The sequence below is a fragment of the Rattus rattus genome, chromosome 9 (genome assembly GCF_011064425.1).
Source record: "Rattus rattus isolate New Zealand chromosome 9, Rrattus_CSIRO_v1, whole genome shotgun sequence".
Taxonomy (NCBI): domain Eukaryota; kingdom Metazoa; phylum Chordata; class Mammalia; order Rodentia; family Muridae; genus Rattus; species Rattus rattus.
The window spans coordinates 1097114-1117944 of NC_046162.1; the positions used below are offsets into that span (position 1 = coordinate 1097114).

The 20831-nt window shown below is 45.6% G+C and overlaps 1 protein-coding gene across 10 annotated transcripts in view; it reads left to right on the plus strand.

Moving 5' to 3' along the window:
- Positions 1 to 1985: 1985 nt before the first annotated feature.
- The window catches only part of Srrm2 (serine/arginine repetitive matrix 2), a 33805-nt gene continuing 14959 nt past the window's right edge, over positions 1986 to 20831 (plus strand). For 8 of the 10 annotated variants that reach the window (XR_004389105.1, XR_004389107.1, XR_004389106.1 and 5 more), the window contains exons 1-5: positions 14237 to 14666; positions 18018 to 18288; positions 19145 to 19252; positions 19421 to 19585; positions 20558 to 20635. Coding sequence is in view for 6 of the 10 variants with exons in the window: in XM_032913664.1 (XP_032769555.1) it covers positions 18047 to 18288; positions 19145 to 19252; positions 19421 to 19585; positions 20558 to 20635 (593 nt within the window). In the remaining 4 variants the exon portion in view is untranslated. Of the gene's footprint in view, positions 2304 to 3861; positions 3978 to 14236; positions 14667 to 18017; positions 18289 to 19144; positions 19253 to 19420; positions 19586 to 20557; positions 20636 to 20831 lie in introns of those variants that run through there. The other 2 variants (XM_032913665.1, XM_032913668.1) reach the window with 2 other exon arrangements.

The following is a 20831-nucleotide window of genomic DNA, read 5'->3' on the forward strand; positions in this document are numbered from 1 at the left end:
TTTGTTTTTTGTTTTTAGAGACAGGGTTTCACTCTGTGGCCTGGCTGTTCTGGAACTCACTCTGTAGGCCATGTGGTGGAAGAGTGACCCCAGTTCTCAAAATGTGTCCTCTGTTCTGTACACATCACACCCAGGCCCTCGATATTCAGGAACACACACACACACAACACACACACACACACACACACACACACACACACACACACACACACACACACCTCCATGGTCTTCAACCCTAATTTATTTGTGTGTGTGGGTTTTTTTTAAAGATTTATTTACTTAGGGGCTGGAGAGATGGCTCAGAGGTTAAGAGCATTGTCTGCTCTTTCAGAGGTCCTAAGTTCAATTCCCAGCAACCACATGGTGGCTCATAACCATCTATAATCAGATCTGGTGCCCTCTTCTGGCCTGCAGGAATACATGCAGGCAGAAAGCCGTATGATGTATACATAATAAATAAATGTTAAAAAGAAAGATTGATTTATTTATTATATGTAAGTACACTGTAGCTGTCTTCAGACACACCAGAAGAGGGCATCAGATCTCATTACAGATGGTTGTGAGCCACCATGTGGTTGCTGGGAATTGAACTCAGGACTTCTGGAAGAGCAGTCAGTACTTTTAACCACTGAGCCATCTCTCTATGCCTATTTGTGGTTTTTTTTTTTTAATGTTAACTTGTACAAAGAGAGGTAAATAATTGTAAAATAAATAAATAAAAGCAGTGAATTAAAAACTCACATTTTTGTTTGAATTGAATAGTACAAGACTGTATTCCCAGTCATTCAGGAGGCTGGGACAAGAGAATTACAAGTTCATGGTCAAACAGAAGACATCTAGTGATACACTATGTCAAAATAAAAGGTTAAAAAAAAAAGGCTAGACATGATGGTGTGAATGAAAATAAGTATCAGATTCCTCCTAGATATGGTTGGGGAGAAGGTTTTGATTGTAGATATGAGGGGGAGAATGGCTAGAGGCATCTGGAAAGGGCCATGAGAGGAGAGACAGAGGGACAGAGGAGACCAGGAGAGGGAGAAGAACCAAGAAGCCAAAAGAATGGAGACCAAGAGAGTTCCTTGGCTGGGCTGTATAGGAATGAGAAGATGGGGAACATAAGGGAATCTCAGGGGCTGGAGGATTTAGGATACAGAGTGGCGAGGAATGCTCAGAGAAGCCAGGACTCTAACAGGTGCTAGTTGTGCTGAGGGGCTTGACGACCACTATTAGCTTTGATAGATTAGTAGCCACCTCAGCTCTTTGTTTCTCCTGTAATCCCAGCGTTTAGCCGGTTAAGAGGATGGTAAGGCCAGCTTCCACTTACTCAGCAAGTTGGAGGCCAGCCTGGGCTGCCTGAAATTCTGTGTCCAAAACCAAAATCAACCAAACAAAACAAAACAAACAAACAAACAAAACCCAACACATCACAGTGGTAATGTATTAACACCCTTAGCTTCATGAGACCCTGTCTAAAAACGAAATCCCAAAAGTAAAAATAATAAAGAAGTAATATTAACGACATGTTCGTGTGGAAAAATCAAGGCAACAGTATTTTATCCCCCCACCTCCACCCCCACCCCATTTTTACTTCTATTTCCTCCTCTGCCTCATGGCCTGTCACAGTGTCACTCTAGTATGGTGGCTCACTCCTGTAATCCTAGCACTTGGGAGGCAAAGACTGGAGGAGCGTGAGGCCAGTCTGGATTTCTAGCAAGCACCAGGGTAGCCTGAACAGTTTAAAAAAAAAAATAAAACAAAAAACAAACAAAAACAAAAAAACCAAGCGACTGTGAGGGACTCCGGAGCCCGCATGCTCCGGCTCTCATGGCAGCGCACAGGCAGCTGGAGCAGTTGTGCCTTTGTTCTGAGCGCCCCGGTCCGCTGTTTGAGAGTCTAGGGCAACCCTGCTCCAGCCGGTTCCCTAGTCCCTGAGTCCTCCTTAGGGCGACAAGGAGGCGGCTGCGGGGGTCCTGGGCTTCCGCTAAGCGTTGGAGGAGGAGGAGGAGCAGCAGCAGCAGCGGTGGCGCGCCACACTGTTCTCAGCTGGAATCCATTAGGCCTGGAGGATTTTCGAGAAGAGGAGGCTTGGATATCCTGGGAAGGGCAGGAGGGTACTTCCTGGAGACAGACCCTGGGAGGCAGCGTCTCCCTTTACTAATCCCGGGTGTGCAAAGTACCTCTGGGTTGTCGTTCTGTCAGTCAGCTACCTGGAAGCTACCTGGAACCTTAATCCGGCATTTTCACATCCTGTTGTCGCAATGCCACCAGTGTGAGTCCACTGAGGAAGAGCAGGACAAAACGAGGTACTTGGAATGGGCTTATTTCTGGTGGGCAGAAAGGGATGACAGTTAGTCACCAGGGCTCAAGAGAGTGTCAGAGTGGCACTGTGTGTCCTTCACTTGTAGTGCTGAGAGACCACCCCCACTCCCTGCCCCCCACCCCACCCCTCAGGATGCACAGGACCCATAGACCAGTGCTCTGAAAAACAGCCTGCTCCCAGTCGAGGGCCCAGCCCGACCTGAACTAATCAGGTGACATCCTCTAGGAGGAGCAAGAACAAAGCCAGAGGTTATCAGTTCCTGCAGTGCAGAACACTGTTCTCTGAGCACAACGGCCTTTGTCGTGTTTTTGTCGATATGTATATATATGTGTGTGTGTGCGCATGTGCAGATGCCCACAGAGGCCAGAGGAGCTGGATCCCTCCCGGGCTAGTATTAAAGGAAGTTGTTACTGGGAACCAAATTCTGGTCCTCTGAAAGAGCAGTGCGAGCATGCCTCCCTCCCGCCCCTAGAAGTGTGGTTTTTGAGACTGGGTCTCATAATGTAACATTCACTGGCTTAGAACTGTGCAGACCAGGCTGGCCTTAAACTCATAGAGATCCACCTGCCTCTGCCTCCCAAGTGCTGGGACTAAAGGCCTGCGCCACCACTGCCTGGCACTGTTGTCATCTTGATCAGAGGGGCTATGACAGTTCCCCAGAAATCCCCAAGGTAAGATCTGAGCCTTTCCTTCCTGTCAGCTGTTTTTGATTATTGTGTGTGTGCGTGTGTCGGCCTTTTGAAGACAGGGTTTCACTCTGTGGCCCCGGCTGTTCTAGAACTCACTCTGCGGACCAGGCTGGCCTGGAAGATCTGCCTGCCTCTGCCTCCAGAGTGCAGGGATTAAAGGTGTGCACCACTACCACCCTGTTGATTTTGTTGTTACTTTTTTTTAAAAAAAGATTTATTATTTTTTTATTTATATGAATACACTGTAGCTGTCTTTAGACACACTAGAAGAGGGCGTTGGATCCCATTACAGATGGTTGTGAGCCACCATGTGGTTGCTGGGAATTGAACTCAGGACCTCTGGAAGAGCAGCCAGTGCTCTTAACCGCTGAGCCATCTCTCCAGCCCTGCTGTTACTTTTTGAGACTGGGTTTCTCTATGTACCCCTGACTGTACTGGAACTTGCTCTGTAGACCAGGCTGGCCTCCAACTCACAGAGATCTGCCTGCCTCTGTGTCTCGATAGCTGGGATTAAGGGATTGCACCAACATCACCAGGGATGTGCCAGCTGTTTATTACTCTGCCCCAGCTGCGTGTGGTCTCCGTGTCTCAGTAGGTAGCATGTGTATAGGTGGAAGGTTAACTGACGTGGGGAACCTCATTTAAGCTGCTGGAAAGTCATCATCAAGGTTGGGGTGAGATATTTGTGTAGTGAAGCTGTTTCAGGGTCACCCATACTCCCATAAGTAGCCCCTCTTTCATACTCTGTAGATAAGCTCAACAAACTAACTGGTTCAAATCACCCGACTTTGGTACTTTAGCCTGTCATTGGTGCCTGTTCCGGGCAAGTAAACTTTGTTTTTGTCTCCCCAGGAAAGTTCCTGAAGCACTTCCTGTGTCTGACCATTGTCCCTCCAACACGTGTGACTTGGGTCTGTAATCAAGGGAACGGGAGGGAGAGCAGAAGCCACCAGGCAGACTGTAGACAGGTACGTGCTACTATGTCTTCCTCTGTCTCTTGTTTTGCTCTCAGGCATTACTGAGACCTGGTATGTGTGTGCGCACACGTGAGCACCTGGGGAGACGCCGGAGGTCAACCTTAGTTCATTCCTCTGGTGCCACCCACTTTGTATGTGTGTGTGTTTTAAATTTATGTGTATTTATTTTGTGTGGATAAGCATGTGGAGGTCAGAGGACAGTTTGTGGGACTCAGTCCTTCCCTTCCTATGAGGGTCCCTGAAACTGAACTCAGGCCACCATGTTGGTTAGCAGGTGTCTAACCCACTGAGCCATATTGCCTGCCCTCCTTGTCTTCTGAGACAGGTCTCCCAGTGGGATCTGAAGCTTGCTGATTAGGCTTGGCTGGCTGGTTGTTAAGTCCCAGGGGGCCCACAGTCTTGACCTTCCGACTGCTGAAGCTACAAGCGGGCACCATCATGTCTGGCTTTTGTTTTTACCTGGATTTTGAAGCTTGAATTCGGTCTTCCTTCTTGCACAGCAAGCACTTTACTGGCTGAGCTGTTTTCCCAGCCTCCCCTTTTCCTTTTAGTAAAGGCATTAGTCACGGATTTAAGGTCTGACCTAAATTCATGACGTCTTCTTAAGACCCCTTAATTATATACGTTTATATACATATATATTTTTTTTCTTAATTATATCTGCAAAACCTGTTATCTGGGGCCAGACTACATGTCTGGGTGGACATACGTTTTGAGCAAGACTGCTCAAACTGCTTTACTGCATGACGCAACTTTTCAAATGAAAACTGAAAGCCCATTTGGGAGGCTGTGGGAGGCTGAAAGGAGAGCAGTGACTGGGGCCAGGGTGGGTGGTGGCAGCTGAGAGCCACAGAGAGACAGGATGAGGGAGAGCTGCCAGTCTTCTGGTCTGTAATGTTATAACCCAGCCAAACAGAGCTGACAGGAGCGTATTTGGGGAGAAGGTTATGTATTACATTTAAAACATTTTATTGTCATTATTGTGTTTTGCATGGAGTGGTGTGTGTGTGTGTGTGTGTGTGTGTGTGTGTGTGTTACAATGGGTATATGGAGGTCAGAGGACAATCTGGGAGTTGGCGCTCTCCATCCACCATGGGGTCCTAAGGATCAAACTCAGATGTTCAGGCTTAGAAACAAAGCAGGATCCCACCAGTCCCTCCTTTTTCTTTGTAGAAAGACAAGAGGAAAATAGCTGAGAGGTCCTGGGATGTAGGTCAGTAGTAGAGCACAGGAATACACAAGGCCTGGGCTCAGTCTCTGGCATACTTCTCACAAGTGAGGACAAAGGACTTGAATAGATTTCCTTCAAAGGTAAGAAAATCTCCAGCACGTCTGATTTCGTTAGTTCTTGGAGACGGCCAGTCAAAGCTATCGTGGTAGTTGGCTACCGACTATGGCAATGTGGAGATGGCTCAGCAGCTTACGATGCTCTTCAAGGTTTCCTCCATCACCTACATTTGGTTCTCAGAGTTAGGATCCAGGGCCTTCTTCTGGCCTCACATTTGTGGTAAACAGACATACATGTAGGCAAAACACTCATAATATAAGTACATCCTATACCAAAACATTATAGTAGATCATTGGCTGGGCAGGTGGCTCAGAAGAGTGCTCAAGTGCCCGGTGTACACATGGCCCTGATGTTAGCCTGCGATGAGGGGGCAGGTGCAGATTATATCATTTACACCTACTGGAATGGCTACTATAAAAACACCAAAATATAAAGATCATCATGTGAGACAACAGTTCTCCTTAGATTTAAGAAATGAAAAACGGGCTGGAGAGATGGCTCAGCGGTTAAGAGCACTGACTGCTCTCCCAGAGGTCCTGAGTTCAATTCCCAGCAACCACATGGTGGCTCACAACTATCTGCAATGGGATCTGATGCCCTCTTCTGGTGCGTCTGAGGACAGCTACAGTGTACTCATATACATAAAATAAATAAGTCTTGCTAACATACCACTTATTTAGCGTACTAATAAAAATTCACAAGTATTACAACTCCCTCTGTTGGAGAGGCTGTGGACAAGCGGCCCATTCATAGTCTGATAGTGGAAACTGAAAGGAACCTTGTGTCACTGATAAATGCTTATGCTTGCTTACCCGCCTCCTTCAAGATGGTCATTCCAGGGTTGGCTTCCGTTCATTCGTTTTTTTTTTCCTCCGTGCTGGAGACCAAACCCATGCATATTAGATGAGTTCTACCACTGAGCCTCGGCTTCCAGGCCTGCGTCGTTGCTTGGAAACACTTGGGAGTCATTTCTCTCTCACACATGCTCTTAGTATACTGCCTACCATGACGCGATACAGCCAATGACTGGGGGCCTCATCAGAATCCGCACAAGGCCACCTGCAGCTTCAGCCTCTAAAGCTGGGATCTGAACAATTGTAAGGTTGCCTGCAGTGTTTCATAGCCCTAAGGAATAGGAACTAATAGACCTCTGTGATGTGATTTTGTTTTTTGGGTTTTTTTTTCTTGTTTGTTTATGTGAAGTGCCCAATGTGAAATGTGTTTAGAAGGCACATCTGAATAACAGTTTATTCATCAGTACTGAGAGGCAGACATGGAGGATGGTAAGTATACTTAGATCATGAGCTCACAGTGACACCTCCAGTTCTAACTAATATTGCCAGGCTTGCTCCATCCCTCTACCTGTGCATTTGTGACTCCCTTCCCCAAATATAAGACGCTGGAGAGATGGCTCAGAGGATAAGAGCCCTGGCTACTCTTTCAGGGGTCTGGAGTTCAATTCCCAGCAAACACATTGTGGCTCATAACCATCTATAATGAGATCTGCTGTCCTCCCCCCCCCCCCACCCCCCCACCCCCCCCCCCACCCCCCCCCACCCCCACCGCACCCCCCTACCCCCCCACCGCAACCCCCCACCCCCACCCCAAGGACCGAACCCAGGACCTTGCCCTTGACCAAGCTAAATCCCCAACCCCATCTGGTGCCCTCTTCTGGCCTGCAGATATACATGCAGGCAGAAAGCCGTATACATAATAAACCAATCTTTTAAAAAAAGAAACCTAGTTTCCATCTTCCGGATACACTTCTACTTTGCTAGAAATATAAAAAGTGGCTTCAGGATTCTACTCAATTCTGGCATGGGCAAGAGGAAATGCTTATGCAAGAGTTCCATACTTGCTTTTGTTTTTTGTTTTGTTTTTTTTTTTAATCTTAAGGCTGAGGACATACCCTGTATATACAGTATTTACAATTTGCTCCATAGGAATAGAGGTGTGTACTAGCATGCCAAACTACACACAGATATTTAAATAGATTATTGCCTTCCCACATCCTCTGTTCTTTTCTTGGAAGCTGAGCCTCCAGGCAGCAGTGTGCTGATTCTGATGAGGGTCCTCCATCATTGGCTGAGTCACATGGTGATAGGCAGTATACTAAGAACATGTGTGAGAGGGAGAAATTACCTCTAAAAAAATGGAGTCTAGAGAGGCTGGACTCCCTTGATCCCTTCTGAGGATCCACCCGCAGTTGACTTACAAATCTTCTTCTAGGGCAGGTGAGATGAGCGTTTAAAAACATTTGCCGGGCTGGAGAGATGGCTCAGTGGTTAAGAGCACTGACTGCTCTTCCGGAGGTCCTGAGTTCAAATCCCAACACCCACATGGTGACTCACAACCATCTGTAATGGGATCTGATGCCCTGTTCTGGTGTGTCTGAAGACAACTATATATGTAATAAATAATACTTATATATAATAAATAAATAAATCTTTAAAAAAAATTTGCCATTCAGCCTGATGACCTGGATTTCATCCCCAGGAGTCACATGGTTAAAGCTGCCCTCTGACCCCCACATCCATACATAATCCCACACATTTAAAAGTAGGTGTGAAAAAAACCAAAACGGGTTGGGATTTAGCTCAGCGGTAGGCGCTTGCCTAGCAAGCGAAGGCCCCGGTTGGTCCCTAGCTCCAAAAAAAAAAAAAAGGAAAAAAAAAAAAGAAAAAAAAAAAACAAAACAAAATAGGAAGCTGGTACTGAGCCTGACACCTGAGTTTGATCTCTCAGACCCATTTGGTGAAGAAGAGAAATAACTGCAAATCCATGGTACTCATGAGCCTTTACATGTAAAGATACACACACACTAAAGAAAAGTGGAAAACTATTCTTAAGCTGCTTTTGTCTTTCTCCTGAGACAGGGGTTTCCTATGTAATACAGGCTGGATTCAAACCTTCTGTGTGACCCAGGCTATGCCAGAGTTAGACCCTCCTCTGCCTTAGGGTCCTGAGTGCTGGGGTTATCTGTGCACTACCCTGGGCTATACCTTTTACTTTTCTTCCTTTCTTTTAAAAACAATATCTTATTCTGTAGTCCAAGCCTATCTGGGACTCACAATGCAGACACACCTGGCTTTGAACTCATGGCACTGCAACCATCCCGCGCCCTGCTTCCTAGGTGGCGAGATTACTGCCGTGAGCCTACATTTGTCCTCGCCTCAACCTTTGAAGATCCTGCCACATCTGAATACCTCCGGTCTGGGCTCGAGCCTCCAATCCATGAGTCTTTGGGGGAACTCATTTAAACTACATGCAAACCAAAGCTTAAGGGCAAACTAGAGACCTTACAGCCAAGAACCTTGGTTGAGATGGGCGTAGTGAATGCTTACGCCTCATCTCGGTACTTGGGAGGCTGAGGCAGGAGGATCACTGGCTGTATAGTGAATTCCAGACAAGCCTAGACTACAAAATGAGACCCTGTTCAAAACAAAAGCCCAGGGGGAGAAAGGAGGAGAACTGGTTGATCACTTGTGACTAAGTGATTTAGAGTTCATGTTAGCAGTCATGAGACTGACGGGAAGCACGCGATTAAACCGATGTGGTAGCATCCTTTCCTGTATCTTCTTGCCTAAAGTGTGCTGTGTGAACATAACCTGACCATACGTACACCAGACAAACCAACTGAAGGAAATTCTATTAGTAAATGGTCAATGTTCTTTTCCTCTGTTTTTCTATTCTGAGATAAGGCAAGGCCTTGCTATAGAGCCCTGGCTGGTGTGAAGCTTGTTGCATGGACCAGGCAACTTCCAGTTTGTGTGCCCTTCCTGCCTCTGGCTGTGAAGTACTGAGGTTAGAGACATGGGACACCATTCTCAGCTTTAATACTTTACAAAACGTAGTCACATCAATGTCACGAGTCGAACAGTGGAACTCTTATACTTTAAAAGGCATGACAACAGAACTGGGTGTAACTGTGTACGTGGAAGCATTTGGAAAGAGCCAGCAGGGGGATTAGGAGTTTAAGGCAACTCTTGGCTGCACAGGAGGACTTTGTCTCCTCCAAACAAAAGAACAACAAGAAGAACATTAGAGTATTGGGCATGGTGACACACACTTAGGAGGGGGAGACACAAGAGAGACAGGAGCTATAATCCTAGCATATTTGTGCTCTTGTGGTATAACATATTAGATTCTAATCTAATTAGAATTTTGAGCTTGTGTCTCAAAAGAGACAAGTGGTGGCACGCACGTATTTTTAATTCCAGTATCCAGGAGGAAGAGGCAGGTAGATCTTTGGAGTTTCAGGCCAGTCAAGAACATGCAGTGAGACCTTGTTTCAAAGATAAAGAGTTGATAAAGTATTTGCCTTGCAAACAGGAGAACCCAAATTCGAACCCCAGAACCTGTATAAAAACGCATTAGGGAATAGTGGTGCGTATGTGTAATCTCAGAACTGGGAACTCTTTAAAAAGAGTTCACTGGCTAGCCATCTTGGACTATTGGGTGTTCAGGTGAGCAAAAGAGCCTGTCTCAAAAAAGGTAGCGCTTGTCCTGTTTTGTTCTGGTTCTGTGGTAAGCTAGTGCTGGTACCTACATGGTGATAGAAGAGAACTCACTCCAGTAAGTTCTCTGATCTTCATGTGTACACTGTGGCAAATGGATATGTGTGAACAAAGTAAAAATTATTACTTTTAAGTTTGTTTTTTTTTTGTTTTTTTTGTTTTTGTTTTTTTTGTTTTTTTTTTTGAGTCAAGTTCTCCTTATAGCTTTTGTTGGCCTGGAACTCCCTATGTAGATCAGGGTGGCCTCAAACTCATAGATGTGCTTGTCTTGGCCTTCCTCATGCAGGGATTATAGGCATGAGCCATCACACTCAGCCGTGTGTGTGTGTGTGTGTGTGTGTGTGTGTGTGTGTGTGTGTGTGTATTCCCTGGGCTCCATATACACACATGCACATGCACTAGCACATACCTGTGAACACATGAGTGTTCAGTAAATTTAAAAAAGACATAACTGTGTGCAATGCATGCGTGCATGACTTTTCCTGAGAACAACAAATATCTATCTACTCTAATTAGGGCACCAATAGTGGGCCAAATAAACGATTCCACCCAAATCGTGTTTGGTAACCAAGTAATTTATTGGTGTTATAAGAAGATGGGTGAGGACTCACAGAGTGCTGGTGATCTGGGCAACTGTGTTACAGCACACCCATTCTAGTGTGGACAAGGACACATGGCAGTTGCATTGCTGGGCCCACTGCCCCGTTTGCAGGCAAAGCCATTAGAGACTTTCTTCTTACCTAGCGGTTGTTTCCTGCCTGTGTACTTTGAAGATGGCCTCATGTTGTGAGCTTTGTACATTTTGTTAAGATGTTGAGTCTTAAGTACCTTCCACCAGGAGGGGATGTTTTAACTCAGAAGAAATAATTAAACAGGGGTTGGGGATTTAGCTTAGTGGTAGAGCGCTTGCCTAGCAAGCACAAGGCCCTGGGTTCAGTCCCCAGCTCTGAAAAAAAAAAAAAAAAGAAATAATTAAACAGCCCAAGTGGTTCAAAGCATGCTTCTAATGTATATATATATATATATATATATATATATATATATATATATATACATATATATACATGATTAGAACAAATAAACTCTCAGGATTTGTATGTTAAAAAAAAAAGTGAAGGTTTCTCCAGAGAAGAATAATCTGCATAATCTTTGTAAATGAGGTGGATTTTTTTTCTCCTGTTCTTCCTTTGTTCCAAGCTCTTAAAGCCACTAAGCAACATTGTTCTATAGCACCATCATCAAACTGGATCTATTCTTCTATGTCAGAGTACTGCCCTTCACCAGCAACAGACCTCTGACTATATTTGTTTCTTTGGCTCTATCTCACTGTTCAATATCCTTGGCTTCTTCCCTCCACCGTGTGAACCACTCCAACCGTGGATCGGCCTCTAGTACAGCAGTCACCAATCCCTTCTAGTTAGGGGAATAAGCTGTTTTGAGCAGCCCAGTTATTTATAATGTTTCACATAAATCGAGTGCATCCCATATGAAATCACGGCCTCTTTAAACTGGCTTAGATCTGTCATTTCTACAGGACTCCATCCTATCTCATCATAACCCTGTTCCACACCATTAGCAGGCACATGCTGGGACTACTGGGAAAGCTGAGGGTGATCTGTAACCCAGGGCCACCTCTGCTCTAATTCTGGCTGTGCACTTGGTTTGAGATTAGCCCTTCTTTTGAAACGAGCAGTTTCATCAGATTGTCCTCCTGCTTTTTCAACTTTGTTACTGACCTGACCACCTACCAGCAAGTTTCTTTCCACTTTTCCTCTTGCAGGAAACTTGCTTCAATCTCCACCACAACCTCTCCAGTTGTGCCACCTTTTCAGAGAAGAGAGAGCAGAGTGACCCCTTTTGTTTTCCCATTTCAGCCATGTTTTGTTTGTCAGGCTCCTCCATTTCCATCTGTAATTTTTCCAACTGTTCAGCCAGTCTTTCAACCTTTTTTGAAACAAAATATACGAAGAAGATTTAAAAAAAAAAAAAAGCCCAGAAAATCCCCTCTGGGAGCAAAGCAGGGGATATCCCAGGGGTAGTAATGGCAATACATTTTTTGCTTGCCTCTTGAAAAAACAATCCATTTTTTCGTCCCCTGACATTTCCTCTATGGCATTTGAAATCAGATTCCCCATGTTTACTCTTAACTTTTGAGCCCCACAGTGAGAAGCCACTAGTAGCTGGTCTTTGCTACTTTATGGGTTCTTCTTTTACCCACCCTTTATCCGATAACCCTTACCCTGGTTTCACCTACTATCGCTAGATAGTATAGAAAGGAAGGGGGAGCAGGGAGGGAGAGAAAGAGATTTTCTTTCCTTTTGTTTCTTCTTTGATCACAGCTAATAACAAACTGCAAACAGCCGCCCTGAAGACCAGCAATCCCCAACCATGACTCTCGGGGCTCTAGTATTTTTATATACTCTCTGAAAAGTTCCCAGAATTATAAATGTCACACAATCCCAGAAATTATCTGCAGCTGGCAAAAACATGCTTCTGCTGGTGTATGAGACAAATCATAGCCCACACCTCCATAGCTGGGATTCAAACCCAAACATATGCATACATATCTGTGTTTTAAAGAATTTTCACCACATCCGTAGATTATAACAATGCTTCTGCGTTACATTTATTTATTTCATGTATGTGACTGGGGGCTTGGAGTTGGTGTCGTGCCACACTTTAGGAAGTCAGAGGACGACTTTGCCCTGTTCTCCCACCTTACGTTAGGTTTAGCTCCTTTCCCAGCTGAACCAATCTTGTTAGCCTACATTCCTGCTGCTATTACTGTTGAGAGAGGGTCAGCTCGGAGCTTGGGCTGGCCTTGAACTCAATCTCTTGGGTCCTGGGATTACAGGCATGTGCCAGCATGTCCAGCTTTTACGCTAATTTGATTTTGAAAGTTGCACTGTGGACATATAAAGGAACTCACTGCTGTTATAGAAAGAGAACATTTTCCCCATGCCGTTGTCACAAACATTTAATACACTAATACAGACACAAAATTTGGTACAAAATAGGAGAAATTTAGATGGGAATTTCCCTTACAGGAACGTTCTAGATAGAAGTGATACAATCTTTAAAGAAGCCACCACCCTTTACTTTCAACCTAAAATGCCTTTACTGCAAAGGTGTGCCCAGCTTATGGAACTGTAAAAGTGTTGGGAGACTTGAAGGTAACAGGGGCAGCACAACTCTAGAGCACAGAAATGGAACTCAGATTCCTACACAGATGGCGGCTTTCACAATCTTGGAATTCTAGTACCTGAGTATATTCTTTTGTTGGTAAATTGAAAAGAAACAATACCAGATCTCATTTCTCATACTCGAGCCTGCTGAGCTCGGTACTACATCTGTTAAGGCCACAGGGCATTAGCTTGAAGGGTACAAGGCCAGCTTCTTACAGCTCTGCTTCCTGGAAGAAAGCTTCCTGGCCACCTTTAAACAGCCCTAGAAAAAAAGGACTTTTAAAAATTAATGGGAGTAGGCTGGAGTGAAGGCTGAGCGAGATCTTCGCGCTGCTCATTCAGAGAAGCTAAGTTTAGTTTCAGCACCCACCTAAACTGGCTCACAAACCCCTTAACTGAATTTCCGGGGGATCCAGTGCCTTGGACCTCTATAGGAACTGCACTCATGTGCACCCTGAACAGACAAACATGCATACATTTCACTGTTAAAACACTAAGTTAAAAGAAGACTTAAAAAGGGGTTGGGGATTTAGCTCAGTGGTAGAGCGCTTGCCTAAACAAGGCCCTAGGTTGGTCCCCAGCTCCAAAAAAAAAAAAAAAAAAAAAAAAAAAAAAAAAAAAAAAGAAAAAGAAGACGAAAAGGAAGACAAAGAAAAATGATGAGCAGGGAGTGTAGCTCAGTGGTGGAGCCCTGGCTACCAAGAATGAGTCACTGGCATAAACTCCCAGAACCATATTATAGGCCGCAGGAAAAGGAATTGTACTCCTGACACATCCCTTCACATGGCATAGATTCTATAGGCGAAAAGAAATCACTTAGTCTCTTTATCCAATGGTAAGAGAGAGTATTTTTTAGTGGTCTACCATCCCCACTTCAGCTCGGTCTATAGAGGTGAAAAATGGACACCACCAGAGTGGTTTGGCTTTTGCTTTAGAATCCGGGTTCAAGTGGTTCCAAAGCTGTCAGGAGGCTTGACTCTGAAGTACCTCTTCCTGAGAGCAAGAATCGGTGCTATGGGCCCTCGGACTCGCTAAAGAAACCCGCGGACACCGTGAAGAGGTAAAGCTGCTGAGCCACTGCCGCCCTACACAAGCACACAAAATGGCGACCCTGCCTGGTGGAGGCGTTGCACGATTTTTTTTTCTCTTTAAAACCGAACTACAACTCCCAGAACTCTGTGCGCGGAAGGCGTACGTCTGAGCTACTCTCCCCTGTTGGGGGTTGCGGGCCCCCATACCCCTCCCCCCTCCTACAGAAAAAGATTTTTCAGCAGACGTTGCAGCTTCGGTACGGAGCCACGCCTTTCCCCGCAGTGCCCGACGGGACTCGGGGATTTTCGATTTCGCAGTCGAACGTCCCTTGCGCCTAAGAAAACTATACTTCCCTGTGTGGCTTCAACGCCTGCGCACAACGCACTACGGTTCCCAGAGGGCCCAGCGGCTCTCGTGATTGCGTGCTGACGCAATAGGTCGTGCTGACGCGCAACGCTACCCAGGCGGGGTGCGAGTGGCGCAGTCGAAGCCCGCTGCGGCCCCTGAGGAAGCGAGGAGGCGGCGGTGGCGGCGGCTGAGGCGGGTGGACCGGCGAGGCGGCGGCTTCAGACTCCTTGGGATTCGAAAACTTAAGCAGCAACTGCGGCAAGACCTCTGTCTCGCAGGCGGCGGCCGGAGGCAGCGGCGGCGGCGGCGGGTGAGAGAAAGGGAGCGCGCTAGCTGGGTGGGGGAGGGGCGGCGGGCTCGGCTGAAGGCCAAAGCGCGGGGAGAACGGCCCAGGCCGCCGCGCGCACGCGTGCTCGTCGCCTCAGCCGGCGCGGATGCCTTCTCTTCCCTTCCTCCCCTCCCCCGCCGCGGTTCCCGTCGCGCGCGGCCTTCAACTTCTCCGCCCCTCCCCCACATGACAACGGCGCGCGCCGCCGCCTGTTCTTGTCCGCGCGCCCCCGATGAGACAGCATTGCGCGAGGCTGATTCTCGCCTTTGCTCTACCTGGGGCTGAGGAGGCCATCGTTCCGCGGTCGCCCTCTTCCGTCTTTCAGGTGGCGGGGAGGGGGCGGCAGCCGGGGCACTTGGCCCTCGCCCGAGCTTCGGACCTGTTGGTATTTCTACTCGATCAACCCTGGCCCGGGGCCCCGGCCTCTGCCAGGAGCCTGAGAAACGGCCAGAGCCGCACAGACTGCGGGGCGCCGCGCGACCCCCTCCCCCATCCTTAAGGCCGACAATAGACTGGGCGGCCCAGTGGGTGCTGGGAGACCTTGAACTTTAGGAGGCCCGGGTTTAAACGGTTCGTCTTCGTTAGTATCAGAGGCTATGAGTGTGTGCGAGGTGGCGCGGGTGGGGGAGAAATCCCCAAGTCTTAAAAAGTAAGGACAATAAAACCGCGAAAGTTCAGTCTGCGTGTGTAAGGAAGACCAGTGTGCTCCTTCCAACCTTGCTATTTTTCACGAGCTAGGACCTCTAGTCTTCGTTGTCCAGGCACGTACTGTGTAGATCAGGCGGGCATCGAACTCGAGATCTGCCTTCGTCTGCGGGATTAAAGGCATGAGACACCATGTCTGGCTCCTACCCTGCTTTTTAAAAAAATCTCAAATATTAAAGCTAGGGAGCCTTTTGGAGCTTTTTGATGGGGGAAAAAATTCTTTTTGGCCTGGCTTGTGTCAGCCATCGCTTGGCTATGAAATTCTTCCTTGCCGTTCCCATTTTACAGTTTTTAAAATTACAGTTAAGGAGTCAAAAGTAAACTGTTGCCTTTTCTCTGTGGTAGTGGGCTTAGGTTACAGGATTTATACTGTAGCTTGTATGTTTCACGGTACCTACGCAGTTAAGCCTACGCAGTTAATAGTGTCTCAGCTCTGTTTTTTACTCAACGTCCTTTTCCTTGATTATTGCATTTCTCTAGGTAGCTGTTTCTTGAATATCTTAGTTAACTAAATTTTTCCTCCCTTGCCATCTGTTCTTTGAGAGGCTTGCATACTTTGGGCCCCTGTTTTAAGTGCTTCCTGGTTTTACTAGTTGTGGTTTCCCTTTTAATGTTTTGAGCACTGTTTTTGGATGCTGGGATGTAAGCTCCCCCACCCCCTTTAGCTCTTTCCTGAAAATTCTCCAAAACTGATTTTAATATATTTGCTTACCTATCATTCTTCAGGTAGTGTGGGAAGCTTTTTGTAAGAAATGGTGGAATTATGAGTGAGTGGTTAGAAGGACTTTTAGAAGTTTTTTGCAAAGGACACAAGATGAGAAAACAATATAAGCCCCAGATTAAAGGAGGAAAGGATTGGTTTTTTTTTTTTTTTCAAAACTATTAAGAGTGGTTGTTGGAAGCTACTACAGAAACATTAGATTTTTTTGGCTGTAAAAAGGTTTTGCATTTCTTAGATTTAGCCTTATCTCTTATTCTTGACTCTGCTAGATTTACCTTTCTTGCTTTTAGTTTTCTCTTGTGTTAGCTGTTGAGATTGAGTAGGACTTAGGTTAGGCTTGAGGGGATGGCATGGGACAAAAGAACATCTGGGTGTTTGCTTTACAACATCTTTTTCTTTTTCACACTTTGGTCACATATCCCCATCCCCACTCCCAGACTAGGTTTTTTCTGTGTAGTCCTGGTTTTTCTGGAACTTGCTATATATACCAGATTGGCCTAGGACTCAAGGTCCACCTGTCTTTGCCTCCCAAGTTCTCGTACTAAAGGCAATGCCACCAGAGCCTGGCAACACACTTTTTTTTTTTAAATGCCGGCATTGATTTGATATGATACTACTTCAAGAATTTTAGTCCATCTCTCCATCTCTTCCATCTGCTTTTACTAACCTCTACTTTCTCCTGTGTGTGTGTATGGGGATGTGTGGGTGTGGTGTGTTTTGATGCTAGTTTTCTTTTCCATGTTTGAGAATTTATTTTGAAGAAAATGTGTTGGAGGAAAAAGTAAAACATATATAGTGAGGAGGGAATAGAGATTGAGTACTACAGTCCAAAAAACTGGAACTTGGGAGTTCTTAGTACTGCTGAGCTTGGAACAACAGGAAAAGCTAGAACCTTACAGGATAAGTGTTAAATTGAAGAGTAAAGCAGGACTTAGAAAAAATGAAGTGCCAGAACAGGGATTGATTGATTGATTGATTGAAAGTCAACAATTTTACATTAAAGATATGGAATTTGAACATTTCTGGGTACTTTTAGAGAAAGAATGAAAACAGTTGGAGCAGAGAAAGAATTTGTGTTCAGGTTGAGTTGAAAATAGGCAATATTTAATAAGAGCAGGCCAGACTTGGAGGAGCTACAAGTCATGTGAAAAACCTTACTGGAAAGGAAACTACAATAATAAAATCACTGTAGTCGGTAGGAGCTATGAGTATTTGGAATCAAAAAGATGGCTCATCTTCCCCATGTGAAGTATAAGCTTACATATCCATGATTTCTGTGTTTTTGATGTGCATGCTTGCCTGTAGTTTGGGTATGAAACTGTATAGACACTTGGTTTATGTTAACTAGCCAGTTTACCTATTTAGATACCTAGGACTGTTTAATCCATTTTGTGTTTGTTCAAGTTAGCTTAAATATTTATTTTCTTGGAGGAGACTTTGAAAATGGACTTGGGCTTTTATTAGGTGATACTGATCATGGTGTTTGTTGTGCTATTTGGAGGACTTGGTTACCAGTAGCTGCATTCAGAGTGTTTGGTGAAGATACTGTTTGTGTGTATTGTGGCCAAAGAATGAAGGGATAGTGTGGAGAGAAACTGGATTCTTGTTTTTTTAGAGTAGAGAAAGGGAAATATAAGTACAAAGAGTGGCTTAGAATTTGAAAGTACATTGTGAGAAAGGGCTTAAAAGTAGATGGTGAGTGGAAAGGATGAAGTGTGGGGAGGATAAAGGGAGGGATTTGTTTGTTGACTAGTGCAATGAGGAAACCTCATTTTGCTAGTGGAGGTTCAGTGTGAGACTATGTGTTGAATTAGGGACTTAAGTAAGAGAGCCAGGGATGTGGGAGATGTGGTAAGAAGTTAGATTGGAGCTAGGAGCCTGACTGGTGTCTCCCCGCTCCCCCTCAGGAGCGGTGGTGCCCCCTGGGCACAGGGCCATGTACAACGGGATCGGGCTGCCGACGCCCCGGGGCAGCGGCACCAACGGCTACGTTCAGCGCAACCTGTCCCTGGTTCGGGGCCGCCGTGGTGAGCGGCCTGACTACAAGGGAGAGGAGGAACTGCGGCGCCTGGAGGCTGCCCTGGTGAAGCGACCTAATCCTGACATCCTGGACCACGAGCGCAAGCGGCGCGTGGAGCTGCGATGCCTCGAGCTGGAGGAGATGATGGAAGAGCAGGGGTGAGGGAATGGGTGGGGAGAAGCCAAGCACTGATTGAGTGCTTAGTTTGGGTGTTAGGTGGGATGTGTGGAAAGAAACTAGAGCTGGTTGAAAGAGTCTTAAAGAGGAGTTTGTAAGGGAGAAAGAAAATGAGCTTTTGAAGAATTGAGGCATGGGCCAGTGCATAGTTAGACGTCAGTGAAACTGGAGTAGTAATAGCACGTAAGAGGGTCTGAATTATTTAGCTGGATTTATGAAGGGGAAGGGGGACATGAATGAACAAAAATGTGCTGTGTGGGAAAGGATAAGTTGTAGAACAGCTAGGTAACCTGATAAGTGTTGTTATTGGTAGGAAGAGAAAAGTAGGTGGATTTTGAAGGATTGCGGCTGTGGAAGGTGGTAAAGGCAGAAGATCGGAATTGAAAGGGAATTTGAGTAGAGGATATTATGAGTTGTCAGAGAAGTGAAATTTTGGAAAAGGAGCACATTAAGGGAGAAAACTGTTTAGAGCAGTGGTTTTCAAACTTGAGCAGTGGTATCCTTTTATATATTTTGTCTTCCTTGAAGTCCCAGGAAATAAAAAGATCTATTGTTGAAGTTGGGAAGGAGCACTGGGAACTCCACCAGCAAGCCGTCCTCTCTTGGCACCTGAATTGTAGCATGTTTAAAATCCACTGTTCTAGAGAGCATAGTGTAGAGAAGGAAGGAGCGTTGTGGAGAAAGATCAGGAAAACTTAAACTATTCGAGTAATAGTACAAAGTACTGTGTGCATGGAGAAGGAAAAAGGACTACCCTGTTGGAAAAGGAAGCAACTAAAAACTGGGACTTGGGAAAACTCTGGTCATGCTCTAACCTTGAAGGGATTTATCCTTCAGGTACGAAGAACAGCAAATTCAGGAAAAAGTGGCGACCTTTCGACTCATGTTGCTGGAAAAGGATGTGAACCCTGGGGGCAAAGAAGAAACCCCAGGGCAGAGGCCAGTGTGAGTGTTGTTTCTTTGGGATCTATGCAGTAACAACTACTGCTGACCTTTCTCTTTACCTGGGTGGGACTCAGTTTTGCCTTCATCTTCCTTAGTCCCTAGCCTAGCTGTTTGACTCCTTCTCAGAACTAAATTCTGAATTAGGGCTCTGTCCTTTGTTCTCTCCAGGGTAACTGAGACCCATCAGTTGGCAGAACTGAATGAGAAGAAGAATGAACGACTCCGTGCTGCCTTTGGTATCAGTGATTCCTATGTGGATGGCAGTTCTTTTGATCCTCAGCGACGTGCTCGAGAAGCTAAGCAAACGGCTCCTGAGCCTCCCAAACCATACAGGTACTCAGGAGAGAACCTGAATCTGCTTCCTAGTTAATTATTAGTCTATTATGTATTATTGCTAGAAGACTATTTCCAAACTTTATTAATTTATTTGTTTGTTTTTTGAGCCAGTCTCAACTATGTAACTCTGGCTGTCACTGGAACTATGTAAAACAGGCTGACCTAAAATCACAGAGATCTGCCTCTGCCTCCTAACTGTTGATATTAATGACATTTCATTTGCCTTGACTCCTGGCTTATTTCCATACTTTTAGATTTTGTTATTTTTGAACCTTTTTTTTTAGCCATATGTGAGTCTCTTGCTTATATGTATGCTTTTGTGCTGTGTCCCTGGTGCCCCTGGAGGCCAGAAGAGGGCATTGAATCCCTTGGCGCTAGAGTTACAGATAGTTCAGAGTCGCCTTAGTGCTGGGAATGGACCCCTGGAAAAAGCAGCTGGTTCCCTTTACTGCTTATCCATCTCTCCAGCTCCTATTTTTCTTTTTCTTTTAAGAAGAATTATTTAAGCTGGGTGTTGTGGTGCACACCTTTGATTCCAGTACTCCAGGCAGATACTAGTGGATCTCTGAGTTTCAGTACAGTCAGGGTTACATGGTAAGACCCTGTTTCAAAACAATAATAAAACTACTTGACACATGACTTTTAGTCTCAGCGTTTTGGGGGCAGAGGCAAGAGGATCTTTGTGAGTTGAGGTCACCTTGCTCTGTAATAGGTAGTTCTAGGACAGTCAGGGCTTTCTATATAGTGAGACCTACCTTGAAACACAGAAGCACACCCAGGACTTACATCTCCCCCTCAAGACAAATTTCTCTTTGTAGTCCTGGCTGTCTTAGAACTCACTGTATAGACCAGGCGGGCCTTAAACTCAAGAAATTCACCTGTCTCTGCCTCCCCAAGTACTGGGATCAAAGGCATCAGATTCCATTAAGAAGTTTGCCTTGGTACTAGAATCTCTTTGCCTTTTCTCAGTCTTGTTCGAGAGACCAGCAGTTCTCGATCACCAACTCCAAAGCAAAAGAAGAAGAAAAAGAAGAAAGATAGAGGACGGTAAGTTGGTTGGAAAGTTATACTAGTATCCAGGGGGAACCGCCTGTTGTCGGGACTTCTAGATGTTGAATTTGCTTTCAGATAGCAGAGAATCAAATTGCAGTGTTAGTTGAAGAGGACAGAATTACTTTTCAGGTTTCAGCTGGAAGGAATGTGTGTACTTAGTGGGAAATGGTTGACTATATGTAGCCCAGCC